Source organism: Anolis carolinensis, chromosome 4, assembly GCF_035594765.1.
Source record: "Anolis carolinensis isolate JA03-04 chromosome 4, rAnoCar3.1.pri, whole genome shotgun sequence".
NCBI lineage: Eukaryota > Metazoa > Chordata > Lepidosauria > Squamata > Dactyloidae > Anolis > Anolis carolinensis.
Genome location: NC_085844.1, coordinates 206,767,425 through 206,785,753, shown reverse-complemented (window position 1 = coordinate 206,785,753; position 18,329 = coordinate 206,767,425). Strand labels below are relative to the sequence as shown.

The following is an 18,329-nucleotide window of genomic DNA, read 5'->3' as shown; positions in this document are numbered from 1 at the left end:
GACAAAACTATTTGTTCAAAGAGACAGATCATATAAAAAGGTTTAAGGTGAGCTTCTGAACTTTTTCCAGACTTTGATCATCTACTGCAAGACTACAACATGTAAATAAGACATGCAATTTAATGACCCTCTAGGCAGGTCTTGCCTGTGTCACAGAATAAACTCTACATCAAAGGTTGATTGATTCAAATTTTTATTGAAGCCAGGGCAATAATCAATCATCAGAGGGCCACAAAATTCTTTATCACGGCTCTAGATGAACAAACCCACTTCTAACCCTAACTTCCCAAATTAGAGAAATTTAGAGGCTCCATTATCAGAGAACAATAAACCAACATATCCTGTGGGTGAAAGCGAGTAATACATACATGAAAATCTGATCAAGAGGATCAGACACAAGCATACATACACCATGTTTTTCACAGCTACATTACACGATATAGGAGAGAGATTACTTTATAGATAAACAAATTGTTAGTATAAAATTTGAATTGTTAGTATAAAAATCCAAAAGTAAATTGGATGCAAAAGAATAAGCATCACACTAAAATATATACAAACCTCAAGCAAGCATAGAATGATGGAGCTATATTTTTAAAAATAAAAACAATAGCTCATACTTAAGATCCCAAGGAGATATATACACACACACACACACACACACACACACACACACACACGCTACAGAATATGATTTTAAAGTCTTTGCAGAATTTTTATTCCAGTGCCTATCATAGAATGTTACAACTCTATACTATATTTGAATGATTATGATATAGAAGTGTGATAATCATGGCTTTAGGAAAATATAATCCAGATCTTTTCTCGTCAGGCTAAAATCCAGTTCACCAAGGATCTTGAAAAAAAACCCCTTAAAGACATCTAGATCATTTCTGAATAATAAATCTTGAGTTTAGTTTTCTTCAGAAAACAGGGCCTTACAGAGAAGGATTACAACCTCTAATTCCAGAATAGCTTGCATTATTCAAAGTGTGTATTTGTTTTGGAGTCATTTCACCATATCTGCTCTATGTTGGAACTAAAGAAAAGAATCTTCTACTACAATCTGACAGCAAGAGTTGTTCCTTCAAGAAAAATTATTCATGCTTTGCAATGTTTATTGTTCACAAAAAGAAGTCCTATGTAGAAATTTAATAAAATATGGCAGTCCTGAGAGAATTTTTTTATTGCAAGACTAACAATGTAGTTGCATTAAGTACTTTCTGTGCTTACATGTATGCTACACATCTGGGTATCTTTATGAACATAAACACATGGTTAAGTCATAACTACATTAAATACAGTAGCCCTTTCAGCGTCAATAAAGATTTTAATTTCAAACAGTAGCTCTATAAAGCCCTGCCTCTGCTGATCTTGTTAAACAACAGACAGCTGTCAAAGCAACAGGAAAAGCAAACCAACCATTTGTGTTAGAGAAGGCAATAACATCCCCAGTACAATCTGTAGCATTGTTCCTGGAGCTATTTTATTTGCTAGAAGTAGTGGTAGATGGGTGGAAACAGAATGAATCACTGCTTGACAGAAACAGTTCAGCCGTAACAGTATTTTGATACTCCAAAGAAAGTAAGGGACTTTTGTATACATTTGGAATATATTTTATTTAAAGTAGGCAAAAAACAAAAACAAAAAAAAACCCAGGGAATTTGTTCTCATGCAAGCTCAAGAGAGTAGAAATTAGCTATCAGTTAGCTAACTGTTAACATGTATGTACATTCATTTTAAAAAAAAGCAACAAAAATGCAATTTGTTTCATGGAATGTTACCAGTTTAATAAAACAAGCAGAAAATCCTACTTTGCCTTGCTGTGCTTCTTAAATGTTACAGTACATTTGAGTGATTTATCAATACAATATACACTATAGTAACAGATCACTAAAGCCTGATAAGAGTATGAAAATAGGAAGTATACAAAACCATGAGATGTTAACTCAGTTGAAATAACCAATAGCTGTTCTGTAAAAAGTGTAGATTTTCATTTCATCATCATTTAAGAAACAGGCTATGTTCAAGCGTAACTATAAACTATGGTTTAATACTATCAGAACAAGTTATAGGATTGATAACCCTACTATAGCTATCAGGACAAAAAGTTTTTGTTTTAGGTTAAGTACAATTTGAAGTCTTACCTGAACTCTAAAATCTTGCTAATTTTAACAATTGAAGCACACTAGTGTATTAATTATGGTGTGAAGCTACTCAGTTCCATTATGCCGTGGTTCTCAACCTGGGGTCTCCTGATGATTTTGGCCTTCAACTCCCAGAAATCCTAACAGCTGGTAAACTGGCTGGGATTTCTGGGAGGTGTAGGCCGAAAACATCTGGGAACCCCAGGTTGAGAACCACTGCATTAGGCATTGTTAAGATAGACTAGAGTGCATCTCAATTCAGTTGACAAAATGTGATTAATCTAAAAAGGAAGTGAATGTTTCTAAATTTATAATTCTAATTTGGGCCATAAAAAAGATTTGTAGAACTCTTAAAAAAAACCAAATCAACAACACCACACCATGTGTTTGAATTACATTGAAAGGAGGCAATTGTACTCTCAAACACATTATTTGACTGAATGACAGAAAGACACCTCCAACCTAATTTTCAAACAACCACTTATCACACTGTAATATTCTCCAGGATCCAGAGGTGATTTCAGTTCCATTCAGGAAAGCACAAACAGTTCTTTCCTTACTGTTTATTATTAAACTGGAATGACAAGCAACTTCCTTTTATTATTTTAGTTATTTATCTGTCCCATTTGAAGGTTTCAGGACAGTGATCCAACTATTTCCAGTACAACAAGCATACTCACAAGAGTTGGCATCTTTACCTCCTAAAAATTAACATCTTAACTAGTAGATGTTCACTTTGAAATAAGATCATGAAAAAAAGGAAAACTGTAGTTTCCTAGTTATATTTTGTTAAAGACCTAGGTGGAAGGCATTATTTTTACATTGTTTCCAACTAAAACTAATCAGTATGCCTTGATGTAGCTAAACAAAATATATGAAAAACAAATTTTCACAAATAATTCCCTAATTTTATATAAAGTTCTCATTGTTCTCAGCCTCTCAACCATAGCTCATAATTTTCCTGGTGCTCTCCCTATTCTCTATTTCTTGAACTACAATTCCGTCTCTATTATTTCCAATAGCTTTGCTAGGGATAGTTTGCTAATCCAATGTTAGAATGACTGATTTGTTGTTGTCTTCATGATTCTTACTTATGACCACCCTATGACTGGGATTTTGTTGGCAGTCTTTATTTGGAGGAAGTTTACTGTTGCCTTCATCTAAGACTGAACGTATGACTTCCCATGTTACTCATTAAAGCCTAAAAGTCTGAGATTTGAAAGAAGTTCTGGAACTAGTAGGGGTTATAGTTAATGTCGTGAACTATGTCATATCTAATATCAGTGTAAGTTGACAGGCAACCTGAAGGCACACACAGGGATCCCCTATTTTGTCCAAGTGCAACATTAAATATCCCCTGTGTATTATACTTCTACAAAATATTGCGATATTGTCAGAGTTATACAACAAAAATGTATACATAACAGATTGAATGCAAAGGAATGACATTTAATAAGAATGGGCTAACAAGACATTCACTCCTTCACCAGAAACTGATCACAGAGTTGGGCACAGAGAGGACAATACAGGAAAGTAAGTCATAAGCATCCCTATGGGTCATCAGTGGAACAAATGCTTCTTTCCATAAATGATGTGGAGGGTGCGAGTGTTGAAATGGTCAACTATGCACACAACACCAAATTACTTACAGGATAAAATTGAATGAAATTGTGAAGAGTTTTAAAAGTAAGAACAACAACATGACATATGGATGAACATTTGTAGATGATACAGAAATAATCAGGGGAAAGTTTAATAATATCGACAACTGTTGATGTGACATGTGAAAGTAGCCCCAGCTAATCTGAAACAAGCAGTTCACAAGGAAAGCCACACTCTGCAGGAAGAAATTGCATTATTTCCCCAAAAGGATTTGTCTTGGGAGAAATACTTCCTGCAGGCTTTTTTATGTTTTGTGGACACTCTTTTTATAGATGGCTTAACAGGATGTTTCTCTCCGACCCCTGAGGTCTGTTGGAAAACAATTTTTTGAAGTTGCAATTAAAGGCAGAAAAGTAGAGTCCTGCCGCCCTATGTTTATTTTCCTATTTTGACATTGTATAAGCAAGCTATTTCAACTGTTGCCTTTACTGTATTATTAGATTCCACAATTCTCAAGCAGCTTTTATCTATACAGACAGGCTTCTTTAAATAGCTTACCATGCAATCTTGAACTTCTTTATTCCTGTTTGCCCCAACCCCCAACAGATGTTTGAAAATAACTACTGGCTGAGGTAATAACAAGTGTGTACAGAAAAAATGAGAAAGATTACTTTCTTGCATGAATCTAATCAGTCAGAAGTATGATAAAGAAGGAATTTCTTATCTCTGGGGTACAGGATATCCAGATTTGAAAGATGTTCTGCACAATAATCAAGCAATTACCAGTATATTTAAAGCCTTACAAATATGCAAGTTCTATTTACGCCACACATTAATTTTGGGTAATGTAAAAAGAAACACCCCTCAATTTAGCGGTTGTATACCCCCAAAGTGAAAAGGCATTTTGTCTTCCCCTTGCCACATCTGTAGAATGAAAACTTGAAATGTGATAAAAATGAATGAACCACGGTAAAATGAATTTAACAGTGTAAAACAAGGTTTACCCTTTCAAAGGCCACCCTATTCCACCTTGGCTGTGCTTCCCCTTTGGTGCAATCTTTCACTCTGCTCTGTCACTACCTGCTCTGTTTCCTCCAACATATCAAATGGCAGGATTACTCCCCCCTCCCCTCCACTTAAAACTACTCAGAGCCTGGGTTGGGCAGCTAAACACACTATTACCTGACAAGATTCAGGTATGGCTCGTTCTTTAATTTTTCAAAATGCCCTTGCGGGAAATGGAGATGGCAGCATACCTTGAAACTTAGTGGATGCCTACAGCAACACATTCAACTTCACCTGTGAGTAAAATGTTGTTTTAAGGAGAGACATTGCAGCAACTGGCCATAAGCCTTGACTATAATTGGGCTTGTTTCTTGTAATTGGGATTACTTAGTCCTTATTTTCTCTGAAGCCTGTTAGCTCAAATCATATATTAAAATTAAAAATGAAATAGCTATTCTCTTCCACCTCCCGAACACCCATCAGTTAGTCAGTTATTGATCAAACAGACTACAGTAACTACTATGCTACTAAATGACAGCACCCAAAGTGTAATCTTCTCAGACCTCTGGGGTCCATGTGAATATACCTTATGAAAAAGTATGTAAATATCTTGAGTTATTTGGAGATACTGCTACTACTGTTTCCCAGAAACACTGCAATATCAGAGAATTGAAAGTGTAAGCAACCTACAGTGCATTTGAATATATAACTTTCTTTCAAAACTCTTGCTCCTTCAAGAAAATAAAACAGTCTTCAGAAATACAGATACAGGATTCAAAACATCACCCATGGGACTATCTCATGGAATGAAAATAGCAGCTTCCGAGAGATTTGTCTGTTGGAAACAGAGCTGAGAAAGTTTAAACTCCTTTTCACATGTATGGTCCCAAAGTAACACAGGCTTCACAGAATTGCTATTTCATTAATAAAACAAATAATTTCCTACAGTTGACACACCTAGTTCTGCCTGCACTGTGTTAGGCACTTTTTCACATCCCAGCATAATACGGTTAAAAAAAAGCTCACTACTCTTGGGTCTTGTGAATGTTCCCAAAGATCCGGAGACGAAAAACAGTCAGTGGCAATTAGAAATAACTGACTGCTTTCAATGTGAAACATTCACACCCATGGTTGTCCAGTAGCATTACAGTTTCAAAGGCCTATGTGTTAGTTTCTGGATTCTCAGTAGGGCTGCCTGTCTCCGCTGTAGGAATTTTCCACTGGTCAAAAGAAGCTGCAATTTGACACAATGCTCTAAATGGCCTTATGGACTTTCTCTGCTTTAACTTATTTTGTCCACAGAACTCTTCTGGTATACAGTTAAGACTGCTAGTCAAGGATGAAGATCTAGCATGACAGGCTTTGCTATTACTCTTTTCTATATTATCAGTAGATAATACAACAAAAGAGCTATCTTACTTTGTACTGCTTTATTTTTCTCCACTTTCTTGGTGCTTACATCTGTCAAATACAGAGAACTTGTATGGTTTTCAAGAGACAATTAATTCCTTAGCAAATCCTTTTGTCATATAAACAAATGCTAGTTAGATTTACACAAGAATAAGCATGTAATAATGCAAGAGCTACTTCCCAAAGATGAAATAAAACCAATAAGCTGGATTCAACTAAGCAATTATTTAACATATGAGATTCCATATTCTATATATGACAGTGGCCTTACAGTTAGCCACTCAGAGAAAGCAAGTTTGTCAAATTTCTCTTCAAGTTGATCTGGTAAACACAGTCTTATATGAAAGCTGGCAAAAATGGCAGTACAAGGTTTGCAAAACTGATAACAAAAATTGCAAAATGTCTGTCTGTATCTGATTACCTTTTTCCACTATGGTAAACCATCTCACATGCCTAGTCTTTTTTACAAGCTTTCTGCAGTGACAAGAGTGTGAAATTATCCTAGCCTGAGTGTCCTTGCATGATTGTTTCTTTTGGAATAAGCCCACCTTTCTCATCTTGATTTTGCCTCCCCTTGCTAAAAAAAAAAAAAAGATAGGGAAACTCATGACTGCAAGCCAATAACATTATAGGTACTTATTTAAAATACTTGTAATAACTTCTCCAAATCAAAATGCAAGTTAATGAGATTTGGCATGGCATAGTAATTAGCTGAAGGATTTCAAGCACCTTCAAGCCATTTAAGATTACTGCTGAATGAAATTATCATGGATAAAATAATGTTCAGGAATTTCAACCTTCAGACTGAAAGAGGAAACAGAAAAAATACTTCATCATCTTCACCGCTACACTATTTCACTAGGCTTTTCACACTGAACAATCCTACTTCATTCTTTTCAACTTCTGTTAAAACCCTTTCCATAGTTAATAAAAACACCAGAAAAAAAACAGTGTGCACAAGTATCAATATGTAAGCTATCTAGTACTGCCATATGATTTATTCTTGACATAATGACTGCCGATAACTGGGTTACTATTAAAAGTTGTATGTTTTGGGGCTTAACTGAGCACCATCTTATGTACCTACAAAGGTACCTGCCTTGCCTTGCCCTGTCTATGTCACTACTGGTGCAGTGACATGAAGGAAAAATGCATAGCTAAATGTATGTTGCCTGAATAAGAATGTATACAAAATGACAAGTGACATCATTATTTTTATTGTGGCTGGGACAAGTTACATCTTGCTATATGCCTGTTGAACTCAACTGCATGTTTTTTTAAAAAAAAAATCAGATAATTAACATGACATATCTTCTGAGTAACTGAGCAAACATACACATTTATTCATTACAAGGACATCACAAAGAGGAAAACGAGGAAAATAAAGTAACTATACATTGAATATCACTCCATGCAAACTCTCAGAAGTAGTCAAATGACAGGATCTATAGAAAACTGAATAATACCACGCAACAGATTTTAAAACCATGCCAGTTACATGTAATAACCTGAACTACAGAGATTTAAAGGTACTAATGGGGTTACTTATAAATCTAGAAAATAAACTGCTGCCACTCCTGCCTGTAGAGACTACCATAATTGATGTTCACCAGATCATCTCTTTAAGAGAAACATGCTGATACCTGTCAATGAGAACAAGAAGTTCATGTCTCACCATTCTGTTAAGATGGAAGGAGGACAGCCTGGTTTAAGAAAATGCTCTAAATTTGTCAAGATAGAACTGCTTTCAGCTTCCAAATGGCAAGCTAAAAAGGATTATGTAGAATTTTCAGTGCAATGTTGCCGCCAAAACCCAAACAGTTAATCATTCCAACTTAAATATGCACACACATATATATCTTTGGGTAGAAGATGAGAACAAATGCTGCAAAACTGCTGAATTTCAGTCTGTGCAACAACTTACCTTTAAAGCTTCTATAACAAGATCTCTGGCTTCTAATTCCCCTTCAAGAATGCTGAAGAGTGTCAGTAGTTCAGGTTTGCTGAGTTTTTCGAGATTCATCTTGAACACCTGGAAACAAAATGAAACCTTAATCTTAAGTTTTCTGAAGAAATGTCGAGCATCCTTTCATGATACAACAAAATACATATGAACTGCAAACTTGAAATTTCCACATTTTTCTACATGTAGCTATCAAAAGCACACAAAGGCTGCATCTACACTGTAGAATTAATACAATGTGACACCACTTTAACTGGCCTGGCTTAATGCTATGGAATCCTGGGATTTGGAGTTAGGCAAAGAACCAGAACTATTTGGCAGAAAAGGCTAAGGCCTTGTAAAACTACACAATCCATGATTACATATCATTGAGCCATAGCAATTAAAGTGGTGTCAAATTGCATTCATTTTACAGTGCAGATGCAGCCAAAAACACTATTTATTCTCATACATATTTTTGCCTATTTGCAAATGAGCAACCATTCATAGACAGATACTCAGAAAAAACAAAACAGGGCAACTAGGGCAGAAATATAACAATCAGTGAGTGGAGTCGAATTAAAAAGGACAATGAGCATGCATTTATAATTTTTTAAAAATAGTACATCACATAGTGTACAAAACTATTTATCCAAATGTCACACTAGGTAAAATCACATAATCCTGATTTGTGATGTAGGAGGACTGTGATGCTGCATGCTGTCTGATTGCTCCTATTTGCAATAGGAATGGATACACAAACCACAGAGCTTTGCCTTATCTATCATATCATGCAAACCTCAAAAAGCTACCCTTTAGTGGTTTGCTTCTTCCCTCCAAAATGAAGAATAAACAATTGATTCTTGCTCTGGTTTGGTATAAGAGGTAACAAAGAAAGGTAACTGCCAATATTTTCAAGACATGATGTATAATTGCAGAGAAAAGCAATGTGGTTTGTTTAGCCAATCTAGCAGAAAGTGGCAAGTGAGAACAATGCTGGACACTGTAACTCAGTATTTTACAAAGACTGAAATGCATAAGCATCAGGTTCACCTATGGTGTATATGTGATAAAACTTCCCACATGACACTGCTTAATTCAAATATTTTTTCTAAACTTTCAAGGCATTCACTCATGCTGGGGTATCTAGAATTCATTCCTCCTAACAAATTTGAAATTCATAAATTATATATCACATCATTACAAAAAAATAAATAAATTGTGTACTTTTCAAGTGAACTCATCTTAATTTGCCAATATCTCCAAGAAAAAAAAGGTTCCAGTGAACATCTATCTTCAGTTTATAATACCCATTGCACCATTTCAGAAAAGATCAGCTGTATTACTAAAGAAACAGCATTCACTAGGTCAGATTAATCCCAAAAGTAGTCTGTTGGGTTCAAATATCCTACAGCCATTACTTTGAAAACTATGTGCATAATTCCTCATAGATCCAAACAATGCAGACACATTCAGGTTTGTTTAAGGTGTAGTCGTTTTCCAGCCGCTGTTTTAGTTGCAAAACGTGTTTAAAGGAACTTAATATGTCATAATTTAAAGTTCCACTGAATCTCCTACATTAATAGGCTTATTCTCATGTTGGAGTTCAAGGTACAGTGTTAACTTAAAAAAAACCACACACATCAAAGGTGAAAGGCGGGGTGGGAACAGAAAAGACACTACTGCTCTCATTAGTTTTCCAAGTGAAACCACAGCTATGAGTCCTTCCAAAATTGTGAGAGTTTGAAATCCAGTGTAACTACAACTGTCATCATATCAAGTACACTCAGTGCTGAAGATAAATAAGTTGACTGTCTAGATGAAGTTTAAACAGTTTGGAAAACTCACAAATGTCTTCTTTCACAATTTCCAACAAGACTAGACAAAGTTATGTTGGTACTGACCCAACTCTAGAAACAGCATGCTCTTGAAGAAAACAGCAACCCTCCCTCTTCCCTGCACCTTTAAAAACTTTTCCTTATACACATACCGTTACTATACTTTCCTGGCAATTCTACTAGACTCTTCAAAGTCATTGCTATATAAATGGTAATAAGGTCAGACACAAGACTGTTTAAAAAAAACAATGCTACTACTACTGTGGACTAAAATTATACTTTTGTTAGAGTTTTACAACTAGTATTGGATGAATCAAGAAAAGTTTTAGGAAAGTAATCTAATATTTTTTAGAAAACTATCACTATAGAAAAACTGTTGAGCTCAAATTAGTCACTATGTTTTGTTCATAAGCAATAAGATATTCACCCAGACTGTAATTTGATTATATTATTTAAATTTTTAAAAGTCAGATACATTTACACTTAAAATATGTCAGATTATTTTCAATCCAGAAAGAGCTAATTTCTATATTTTGTTACAGCCTCTACCTAATCCGCTAGAGTTTTCTACACACTTTTAACTACAATTTAAATATCTGTGGTTTCAGTTTAGAGGTATAGAATCAACCCTGAATTCATTTATCCATTTCATTATTATTAAACCAAGGGAGGAGGGAACAACACACTTACACAGGGAGGCAGAAAAGTTGGCAATATGAACTCAAAATGTAGATACAAGAAGGTCAGTACCTTAAAGTGGTGGCAAGGTTTTTATTCCTCTACAAGTTGAGAAAGGTATTTTTCAACATCATGTAAAACTAACAATAGTAAAGAGTTGTAGCATCCATCATCTTCCAACTTAATTCCTAATGTAACGATTTACATACTTAAACAAGTACAGGCGGCTGCATCCATGGATTCAAATAACAAAATATTTGACCCCCCCCCCCTCCCCGGATCTTGACTTTGCCACATGCAAATGACTACACTGATTTGTAGAAATACTGCTTTAGCTTCTGGCCACTTCAAAGATCCTCAGGTACTCTCCAACACTTGTTTGAGTTGTTTGTCACCCCCCCCTCCCCCAGCATTATAAAATGGCCTCCTAATATGGGAAGCCATTTTGTAATGCTTTTGTATATAATGAGATTTGAGGATCCACAGGTTTAGCTTTCCACAGGGGTTTTGGAAACAACCAACAAGAGATTATGAAGGGCCATATAAATTCTTTCCTTCTTTATAAGGAACTACATAGCCACTTTTGATAAAGCAGACTTGATAATATGAGTGCAGTCATCAACCAAACACTCCCAAATATTTATTCAATAGACAATTAGAGTTCACTCAGAATTCATTTTTATAGTCTGCCTCTTATCTAAGGAATTACACATGAAATTGCTCAAAATCTTCTCAGAAAGTCTTAATATAAATTGCTATGCTATTCACTAGTTTCCCTTAGGTTGTCAAGTAATATATTTTGTATTAGTAGCAATATAAAAATGATCAAAATTTGAGACAATTATGAGCACTTAAAGTCAAAAGTAATCCATATTAATTTTGTTGCGGAATTTTCCCATAACAACTTATTTACACATATTAATACTTGGTATATCTGTAACTGAACCATCTCACATATTTTTATGTTTTATTTTACAAGCTAACACATACTTGGGTTTCTGTTTTTCCCCATTTATAACTAATAGCAATTCCACAGAGGTGCAGTGTGGGTTGGTATTGGGAAAAAGACCAGAATGCCTTTCCTTAAAAATTGCAACCCAGATCCTAGTTACAATCTCCTATTCCACCCTGAGCAACTTTTAAGAGAATAAAACTGTGATAATATTCATAGTAGATTTATAATATAACCCAGATTGCTCATAAATTTCGACTTGTATTTGTCACTGTAAAGATAACAATTGTACCAATACTCAGATTCCAGAACTATCTGGTTACATCCCGTTTGGACTACTGCAACCCCCTCTACATGGGATTGCCTTTGAAACTGCCCGGAAGCTCCAACTAGTACAACGGGCGGCAGCCAGATTAATAACTGGGGAGACTTACAGGGAGCGCACCACCCCCTTGTTAAGCCAGCTCCACTGGCTGCCGATATGCTACCGAGCCCAATTCAAAGTGCTGGTTTTGACCTATAAAGCCCTAAACGGTTCCAGTCCAACCTACTTGTTCGAACATATCTCCTCCTATGAGCCAGCAAGATCCCTGAGATCATCTCGAGAGGCCCTGCTCTTGGTCCCACCTGCCTCGGAAGCGCAGCTGGTGGGAACGAGGGACAGGGCCTTCTCGGTGGTGGCTCCCCAGCTGTGGAACACCCTCCCAAGAGAGATGCGTCAAATTCCAACCCTGTTGGGCTTCAGAAAAGCCCTAAAAACATGGCTGTGTGCCCAAGCTTTTAATCAATAAATGGTGAAAATGACATTGATTGAACTATGGACAAAGCATGAGGAAGAACGGATCTGATTTTATGTTTGAAATGTATATTTTTAATTCATAATGTATTTTAATAGTTTTAACTGTTTTATCTGCTGTTTTATATTGGTTTGTATGGGCATCTAATTGTTGCCACTGTTGTAAGCCGCCCTGAGTCCCTTGGGGTCAGAAGGGCGGGATATAAATGTGAGAAATAAATAAATACTGCAATGAAAAATATTATAATTTTGTAAAACCAAACACAGTAATAGAAAAACTGTATTATAGCTCATTCTGACAGTTTGTAAATAAGCAATAAAAATAGCACTAACACTACTGATATGCTTCCAAATAATAATGATGGTATTTGTATCCCAATTTTGGACTCTGAATAGCTTACAATTTAAAAATGATTTAATGTTCACTTTGTGATTTTTAAAAAAACAATTATTCGCAGTATTAAAACAATTCAAAAAGTGAGCATTTTGGAAAGATTCTGTGGATTGACTCAATCAAGGAAGCCATTGCCCTGAATTTGCAAGACCTAAGCTGGGTTGTTAATAAAAGGGATTCTTGGAGCTCTTTTATTCATGAGTGCCAATAAGTCAAGAACAGAGCAACAATTATTCCACAAGACCAATCAGAAGAAATCTCTGTAACACTTTTGAAACCTGAACTCACTACTGCAATATGCAGCAGTAGTTTCTGAGAAGATAGCTGAAATTAAACTGGAACGCTTTGCCTATGATGCCTAGCTATTTCCTGAAACACAGGCCAGCATTTTCCTGCAATTATTGAAGATATTTCCTGTCTTTCTACATTCTATGAGAAAGCATAGATGTTATTAAAATAAGGCTCCTCTATGCACAAGCTTAATTTAAATTGGTTCTATCACTAGAATTTTAGCACTTTTTGCTATGTTCACACAATAATGAATTTATCCTTGTGATATTCTTGTGATATGGCACATCTACACAAATCCATAAAATAGTAATCCACAGAAAACTCGAACAGTTTTGTTTCATATCTAGAAGTTTATGAATGTAAGATTTATTGATACTTTCACGTTCAATTTCTCCTACCCCCATTTATTGTTAAACTAAAGAGTTTCATTTTGTAAGTTACTTACTTTAGAATAGTTACACTGTCTCCATCTGGTTTATAAATAGGTTAACTGTTGCAAAAAGAAAAGCAAAAAACAAAAACAAAACACATCTCTGGATATATTTAGTAGGTCTGTATGATCAATGAAAAAAAATGTGTCAATACTCATTACTAAATTGGGGGATGGCAACTTGTTTCTGAAGTGTTTCTAAAATATTGTCAAGGGTCTGTATTGTAACTATAATGATATAACATTTTTTGTTATTTTTCATTAAGTGATTGTGCGGGGGGGGGGGGGGGAGAAAGCATCATGGGGCTCCTTTCTCCCTCATTTTTGAGCTATCGGGATGAAACTTGCTACAGTGTTGGAACACATTTACACTGCCCCCCCCCCCCCAAGTTTCAGAATGTTTCACTCATCCACTGATTTTTGGGAATTTAAAAACAATTTTATGAACCTTTTAAAAAAACACTACAAGTGCTGTTTCCTTGAATTTTTATTTTCAATGATACAACATAGGGCATAATTCCCCCAAATTTCAGAAAGATTTGCACATCCACTGATTTTTACGGAATTTCAAGCAACATAACTTAACATTAATATTTCACTGGAAGGGACCAGGGGCCATCAAGTCCAACCCCTTTTGTCAGGCAGGAAAGCCATGGTCAAGCCACCCCCAACAGATTCACATCCAGCCTTTGAAATAATAATAATAATAGGAAATTTACTAGGTAAACTTTGGAATTACTACCTCTCACAGGGTTGATTCGACAAGAGGGAGGGCGCATGCACAAAAGGAAAACTAGCACCTAATATGCATGCACACCTCTCCGAAAAAAACCACGGAGCAGTGAGGGAGCAAAAAGCGAACCACAGAGTAGGGAGAAAACACTGTATGTTTTCACATTATAAGCTGGCCTTGGTTTGTTTGTCAATCCCATGTAAGCATTTACAATCTGATGACAGTTGATACCTTTCTTTAAATCAAAAATTATTACTGTTTGAAACTTTGAAGATAGTTATCTTTGAAATGTAAAGCAAAGTTTTGAGCAACCATGATACTACCCGAAATTTGTTCAATTTTTAAAATTACAATCTATTTTATCTGTGAAGTTATATATATGGGCAGTTGGAGACAATGATAAAAGGCCCCGAGTGCCCTCCTATAAATTTCAAAGTTTTATTTAGAGACAGAACTTCAAAGACAGGAAAGGTACTTGGTGAATATTCTAGACATAATTAGATGTATGTCTATTCCTTTCTGTATTCTGTCACATCTTTCACATTTTGTCTCTTTGCTTTACAGTGTATTCTGAGCATTGATCTGAGAAATAACTAACCAAAATGGTGAATCTAAGCCATAATCTGTACACTATGGACAAAATATGCAACATTTACACCTACAATTCTTATTTTGCCAGTTTTCAAAGAAATCAAATTCATGGTGTTTCAAAATGATGGCCCCAATTTCAAAACAGTGTATTCACAATGACAATATGTTACAATTACACAAAAAAGTTACAAATATTTTAATGACTTTTCACGTTTTACTAATCACTACGCTGATATTGTTGGAAAAGATTCAGCTGTATCCTGATCTGTAATAGTTAGCCTAATAAAGTCCATTTTGACAATACATAACATTGCCACCTTGCAAATCGCTGAGGGTAGGGGCTGTCTCTATGCTGGGGAAAGCATCTAGCAGTAATCATTGGAAACTATGCCCTATGCTTTCAAGTGATAAGGGTTTTATTCATGGGCAGTTCATAGTTGCAGAAATATAGTGATTTCAAATCAGGTCAATTTTCTTGAAACACACTGTATTAGTATTATGTGAGAACAGGTTGCATGGCTCACAAACATCTTTAAAAGACTGAAAATAACTGATGCTGTAACAAAGAAATGTTTGTATAATTTTCATAGCAACTTACTCATAATTTTAGATAACATTTTGTCTGTTTGTTCAAAGGTACACCCAACAATGGGAACTGAACAATAAACACTTGAAAAACCTAGGAATCTAGGAGTGTTTGCAGATAAGAGTTAAAAACCTTCACGTGGAATTAATTAATAGGAAGTATTTCTGAAATGTGGATATTGGTGTTTCGGACACTACTGAGGCTATATAGGAGAAAGTTTCTAATTGGTGAGTCTCCTGTGCATTAATTATTTTCATTGAGGAGCCACTGAGACTACAGTAATTCTTTTCCAATGAAATGCATACATTTCATATTATATTCTCTAAATCACACCTGCTATAGGAGCATTTCGTATTGCCCACTGTTGTTGAGTTGTACTTTTCTTTTCAATAGCGGTAGTATGTGTTCACAACTGCACAGAAGAAAACAATATTCCATTAGTAATGTTTTGTTAAAATTCTATTTTCCGCTGTCAAAGATGAACATTCTCTTTAAAACTACATCTTTTAACATCACTGCATGCATATGTTTATATAAAGCCAGCATTGTTTAGTGTTTTGTGGGTTGCATTAGGACATTGAGAGACCAGGGTTCAAATCTTGCCAATAAAGCACTGTGATAGGTTTGCTTTGGGATGGCCGTAAGTTGGAAATGACCTGAGGACATATAAAACAAATATGCAACTAACTACAAGGCGTCAATATCAATAGTGAAAAAAAAACAGCTCCATGTCAGCTCACTTCAGAAGCATCTCCATTAAAAAAGTGTTGATAACTTTTCTGTGTTCATGTTATAGCATGTTCTGAGGATAATGATATTCTTTAATCCAGGTGTTACAGACTTTTATTCTGAGATTCAACTGAACATTTCAAGAGATTGAATATTCAACCTATAATACATTCACATAATTTCAAATGAGTGTGGACAATCTGTCCACTTTTGAGTATGTATCCCCCATTTTCACACAACTGCCTCTATTAAAGAATGATTGCTTGTTTCCAAAACACAATGGAAAAGGAAAGGTAATGGAAGGTGATTTATGTTCAAAACCCTACTCAGCCATAAAATTTGCCGGAGGACCTTTGTCCAGTCACTCTTTCTCGGCCTCTTAAAGTTGTTGTGGAGTAAGAATAGGCACATATGTCACACCTTGGGCTCTTTGAGGTAAGGGAGAATATAAATGTAACATATTGCCAACGAATTGTATTTGTCTCACTGCATGAGCATAATCCCTTTTAACACAGAGATCTTTCAGTAAAATTGACTGTAAAAAAACATCAGTCTGACACAACCCATGTTTGAAAAAGAGGCAGACAATGCTCCTTTTGGAAATCCCCATCTCAGCCAGTCTGAGGCAAGTCAGCTGGTGACTGCATCAACAATGAAGGCAGGAAAGAGTGTGGATGTGAATAATGCACATTATTTTCTAGTGGGAGCCCCAAGAGAATAAGGAAAACACTGCTTTGAGTGGATATATCATCATGTGGTCTCAATCTCTATATATACAGATATACTTCAGTTAACAAGGTAGAATGTGCTTCTGGATATTACAGAACTTCTTTAACAGCAAATTTGGTTCACAGGCACAAGGAACATACCCACATAAAACAACCAAGTAGGTTGTAAGCTTTGTATAAATGAACTGATTGACCCACCCAGAGATCATGTGGAAATTTCTTCCAAAATGCATCAGGGATGATTTTCTCTTTTATCAAACCTCCACTTTTGCTAGGATTTCCATTTTGGTGGCCAAACTGATTGATCTATGCTTTTTAACATGTTCTGGGGTAGCTGGTGAGGAAATCTTATCTTTCCCCTGTTCTTTGCATTAACAAATACTCAGTTAGGGAAAATGGAGTAGCTGTTGTTTACTTTGCCTGTTGTAAGCAAGCACACATGGATAAGCAGGATTAGATGGAACAGAATGCTCTTTTTTTCTGAGTGCAAGCTGTCTTACATTGTTTACTTTGGACATGCCAATACAACCTGACATCAGAAGACTGTAGACCTCCATTAACATCATATCACTGTCAATGCTTCCTAAAAAAACCTCTAGCTAGACAGAGAAGAGGAAAAGGGGGCTCAGCAGGCGTAATAAGACTTTGTAAACAACAACTTCTTTGTTAAAAATGTTGTTGAAAGAGTTGTGCCTTTAATGCAGATCACTGCTTATTTTCCTAAGCTTGCTCTGTTTTTTGAAGATTCTGGCACTACTGTAGTGAAACATGTGAATTACCTTTAGTCAGCACAACCTTTCAGGAATTAATTGTGTGTTTAAACATTAGAAGCACAATAGCTAAGGAAAAGGAAAACCACAACAGCAATAAAATTGTGGTGGCAGCAGTGATTTTGAGAAAAGTACAAGTCTATGTTGGCACTAAAGAGATCTACTTGGTACATGGATTGTAACTTTAAAATATTTTTCGAAATACCTACATTGGAATTTTACTGTAATTTATCCAATTAATTTATTTCAAAAAATTAAGAAATATTGCAGTATTAGGGTAACATCTTGATTTACCTAAGATTTATAGAACATAATATAACACACTACTTTCTATAGACTGATGTCTTAAGTTAGAGCTGCCTCCTTTCAAGACACCTGATACCTTCAATATGCACAGAGTAAACATACATCAACTGCTGATCTGTGTTGTCAGTGCTACTATAGCCACTAAACACACCTTTAACAAACATAGAAATTCCACAAAGTAGCCACAAGCAAAAGCTTTGACTTATATAAAAAACCAAGATTTTAGAGAAAGTAGCACGTATGTTAGAGATAATTAAATTCACTAAAATAGTAATTAATTTAAAAAAAATCTGGCTAAGGTCTGCTATACATCAAGCATTAGATAATCAATTAAACTTAATATTCCTAATTAGTCTTTTTCCTTTGGCTATGACCACATCACATATATTTATCACAAACCC

At 35.5% G+C, this 18,329-nt stretch overlaps 1 protein-coding gene across 3 annotated transcripts in view; it reads right to left on the bottom strand.

The window, feature by feature from the left end:
* The window catches only part of cttnbp2nl (CTTNBP2 N-terminal like), a 35,711-nt gene that overhangs the window by 10,938 nt on the left and 6,444 nt on the right, over positions 1-18,329 (bottom strand). For 2 of the 3 annotated variants that reach the window (XM_003220440.4, XM_008109837.3), the window contains exon 2: positions 8,089-8,196. In XM_003220440.4, coding sequence (XP_003220488.2) covers positions 8,089-8,187 — 99 coding nt within the window. In that variant the 5' untranslated portion in view covers positions 8,188-8,196. Of the gene's footprint in view, positions 1-8,088; positions 8,197-15,728; positions 15,808-18,329 lie in introns of all 3 variants that reach the window. The other variant, XM_062978660.1, reaches the window with a different exon arrangement.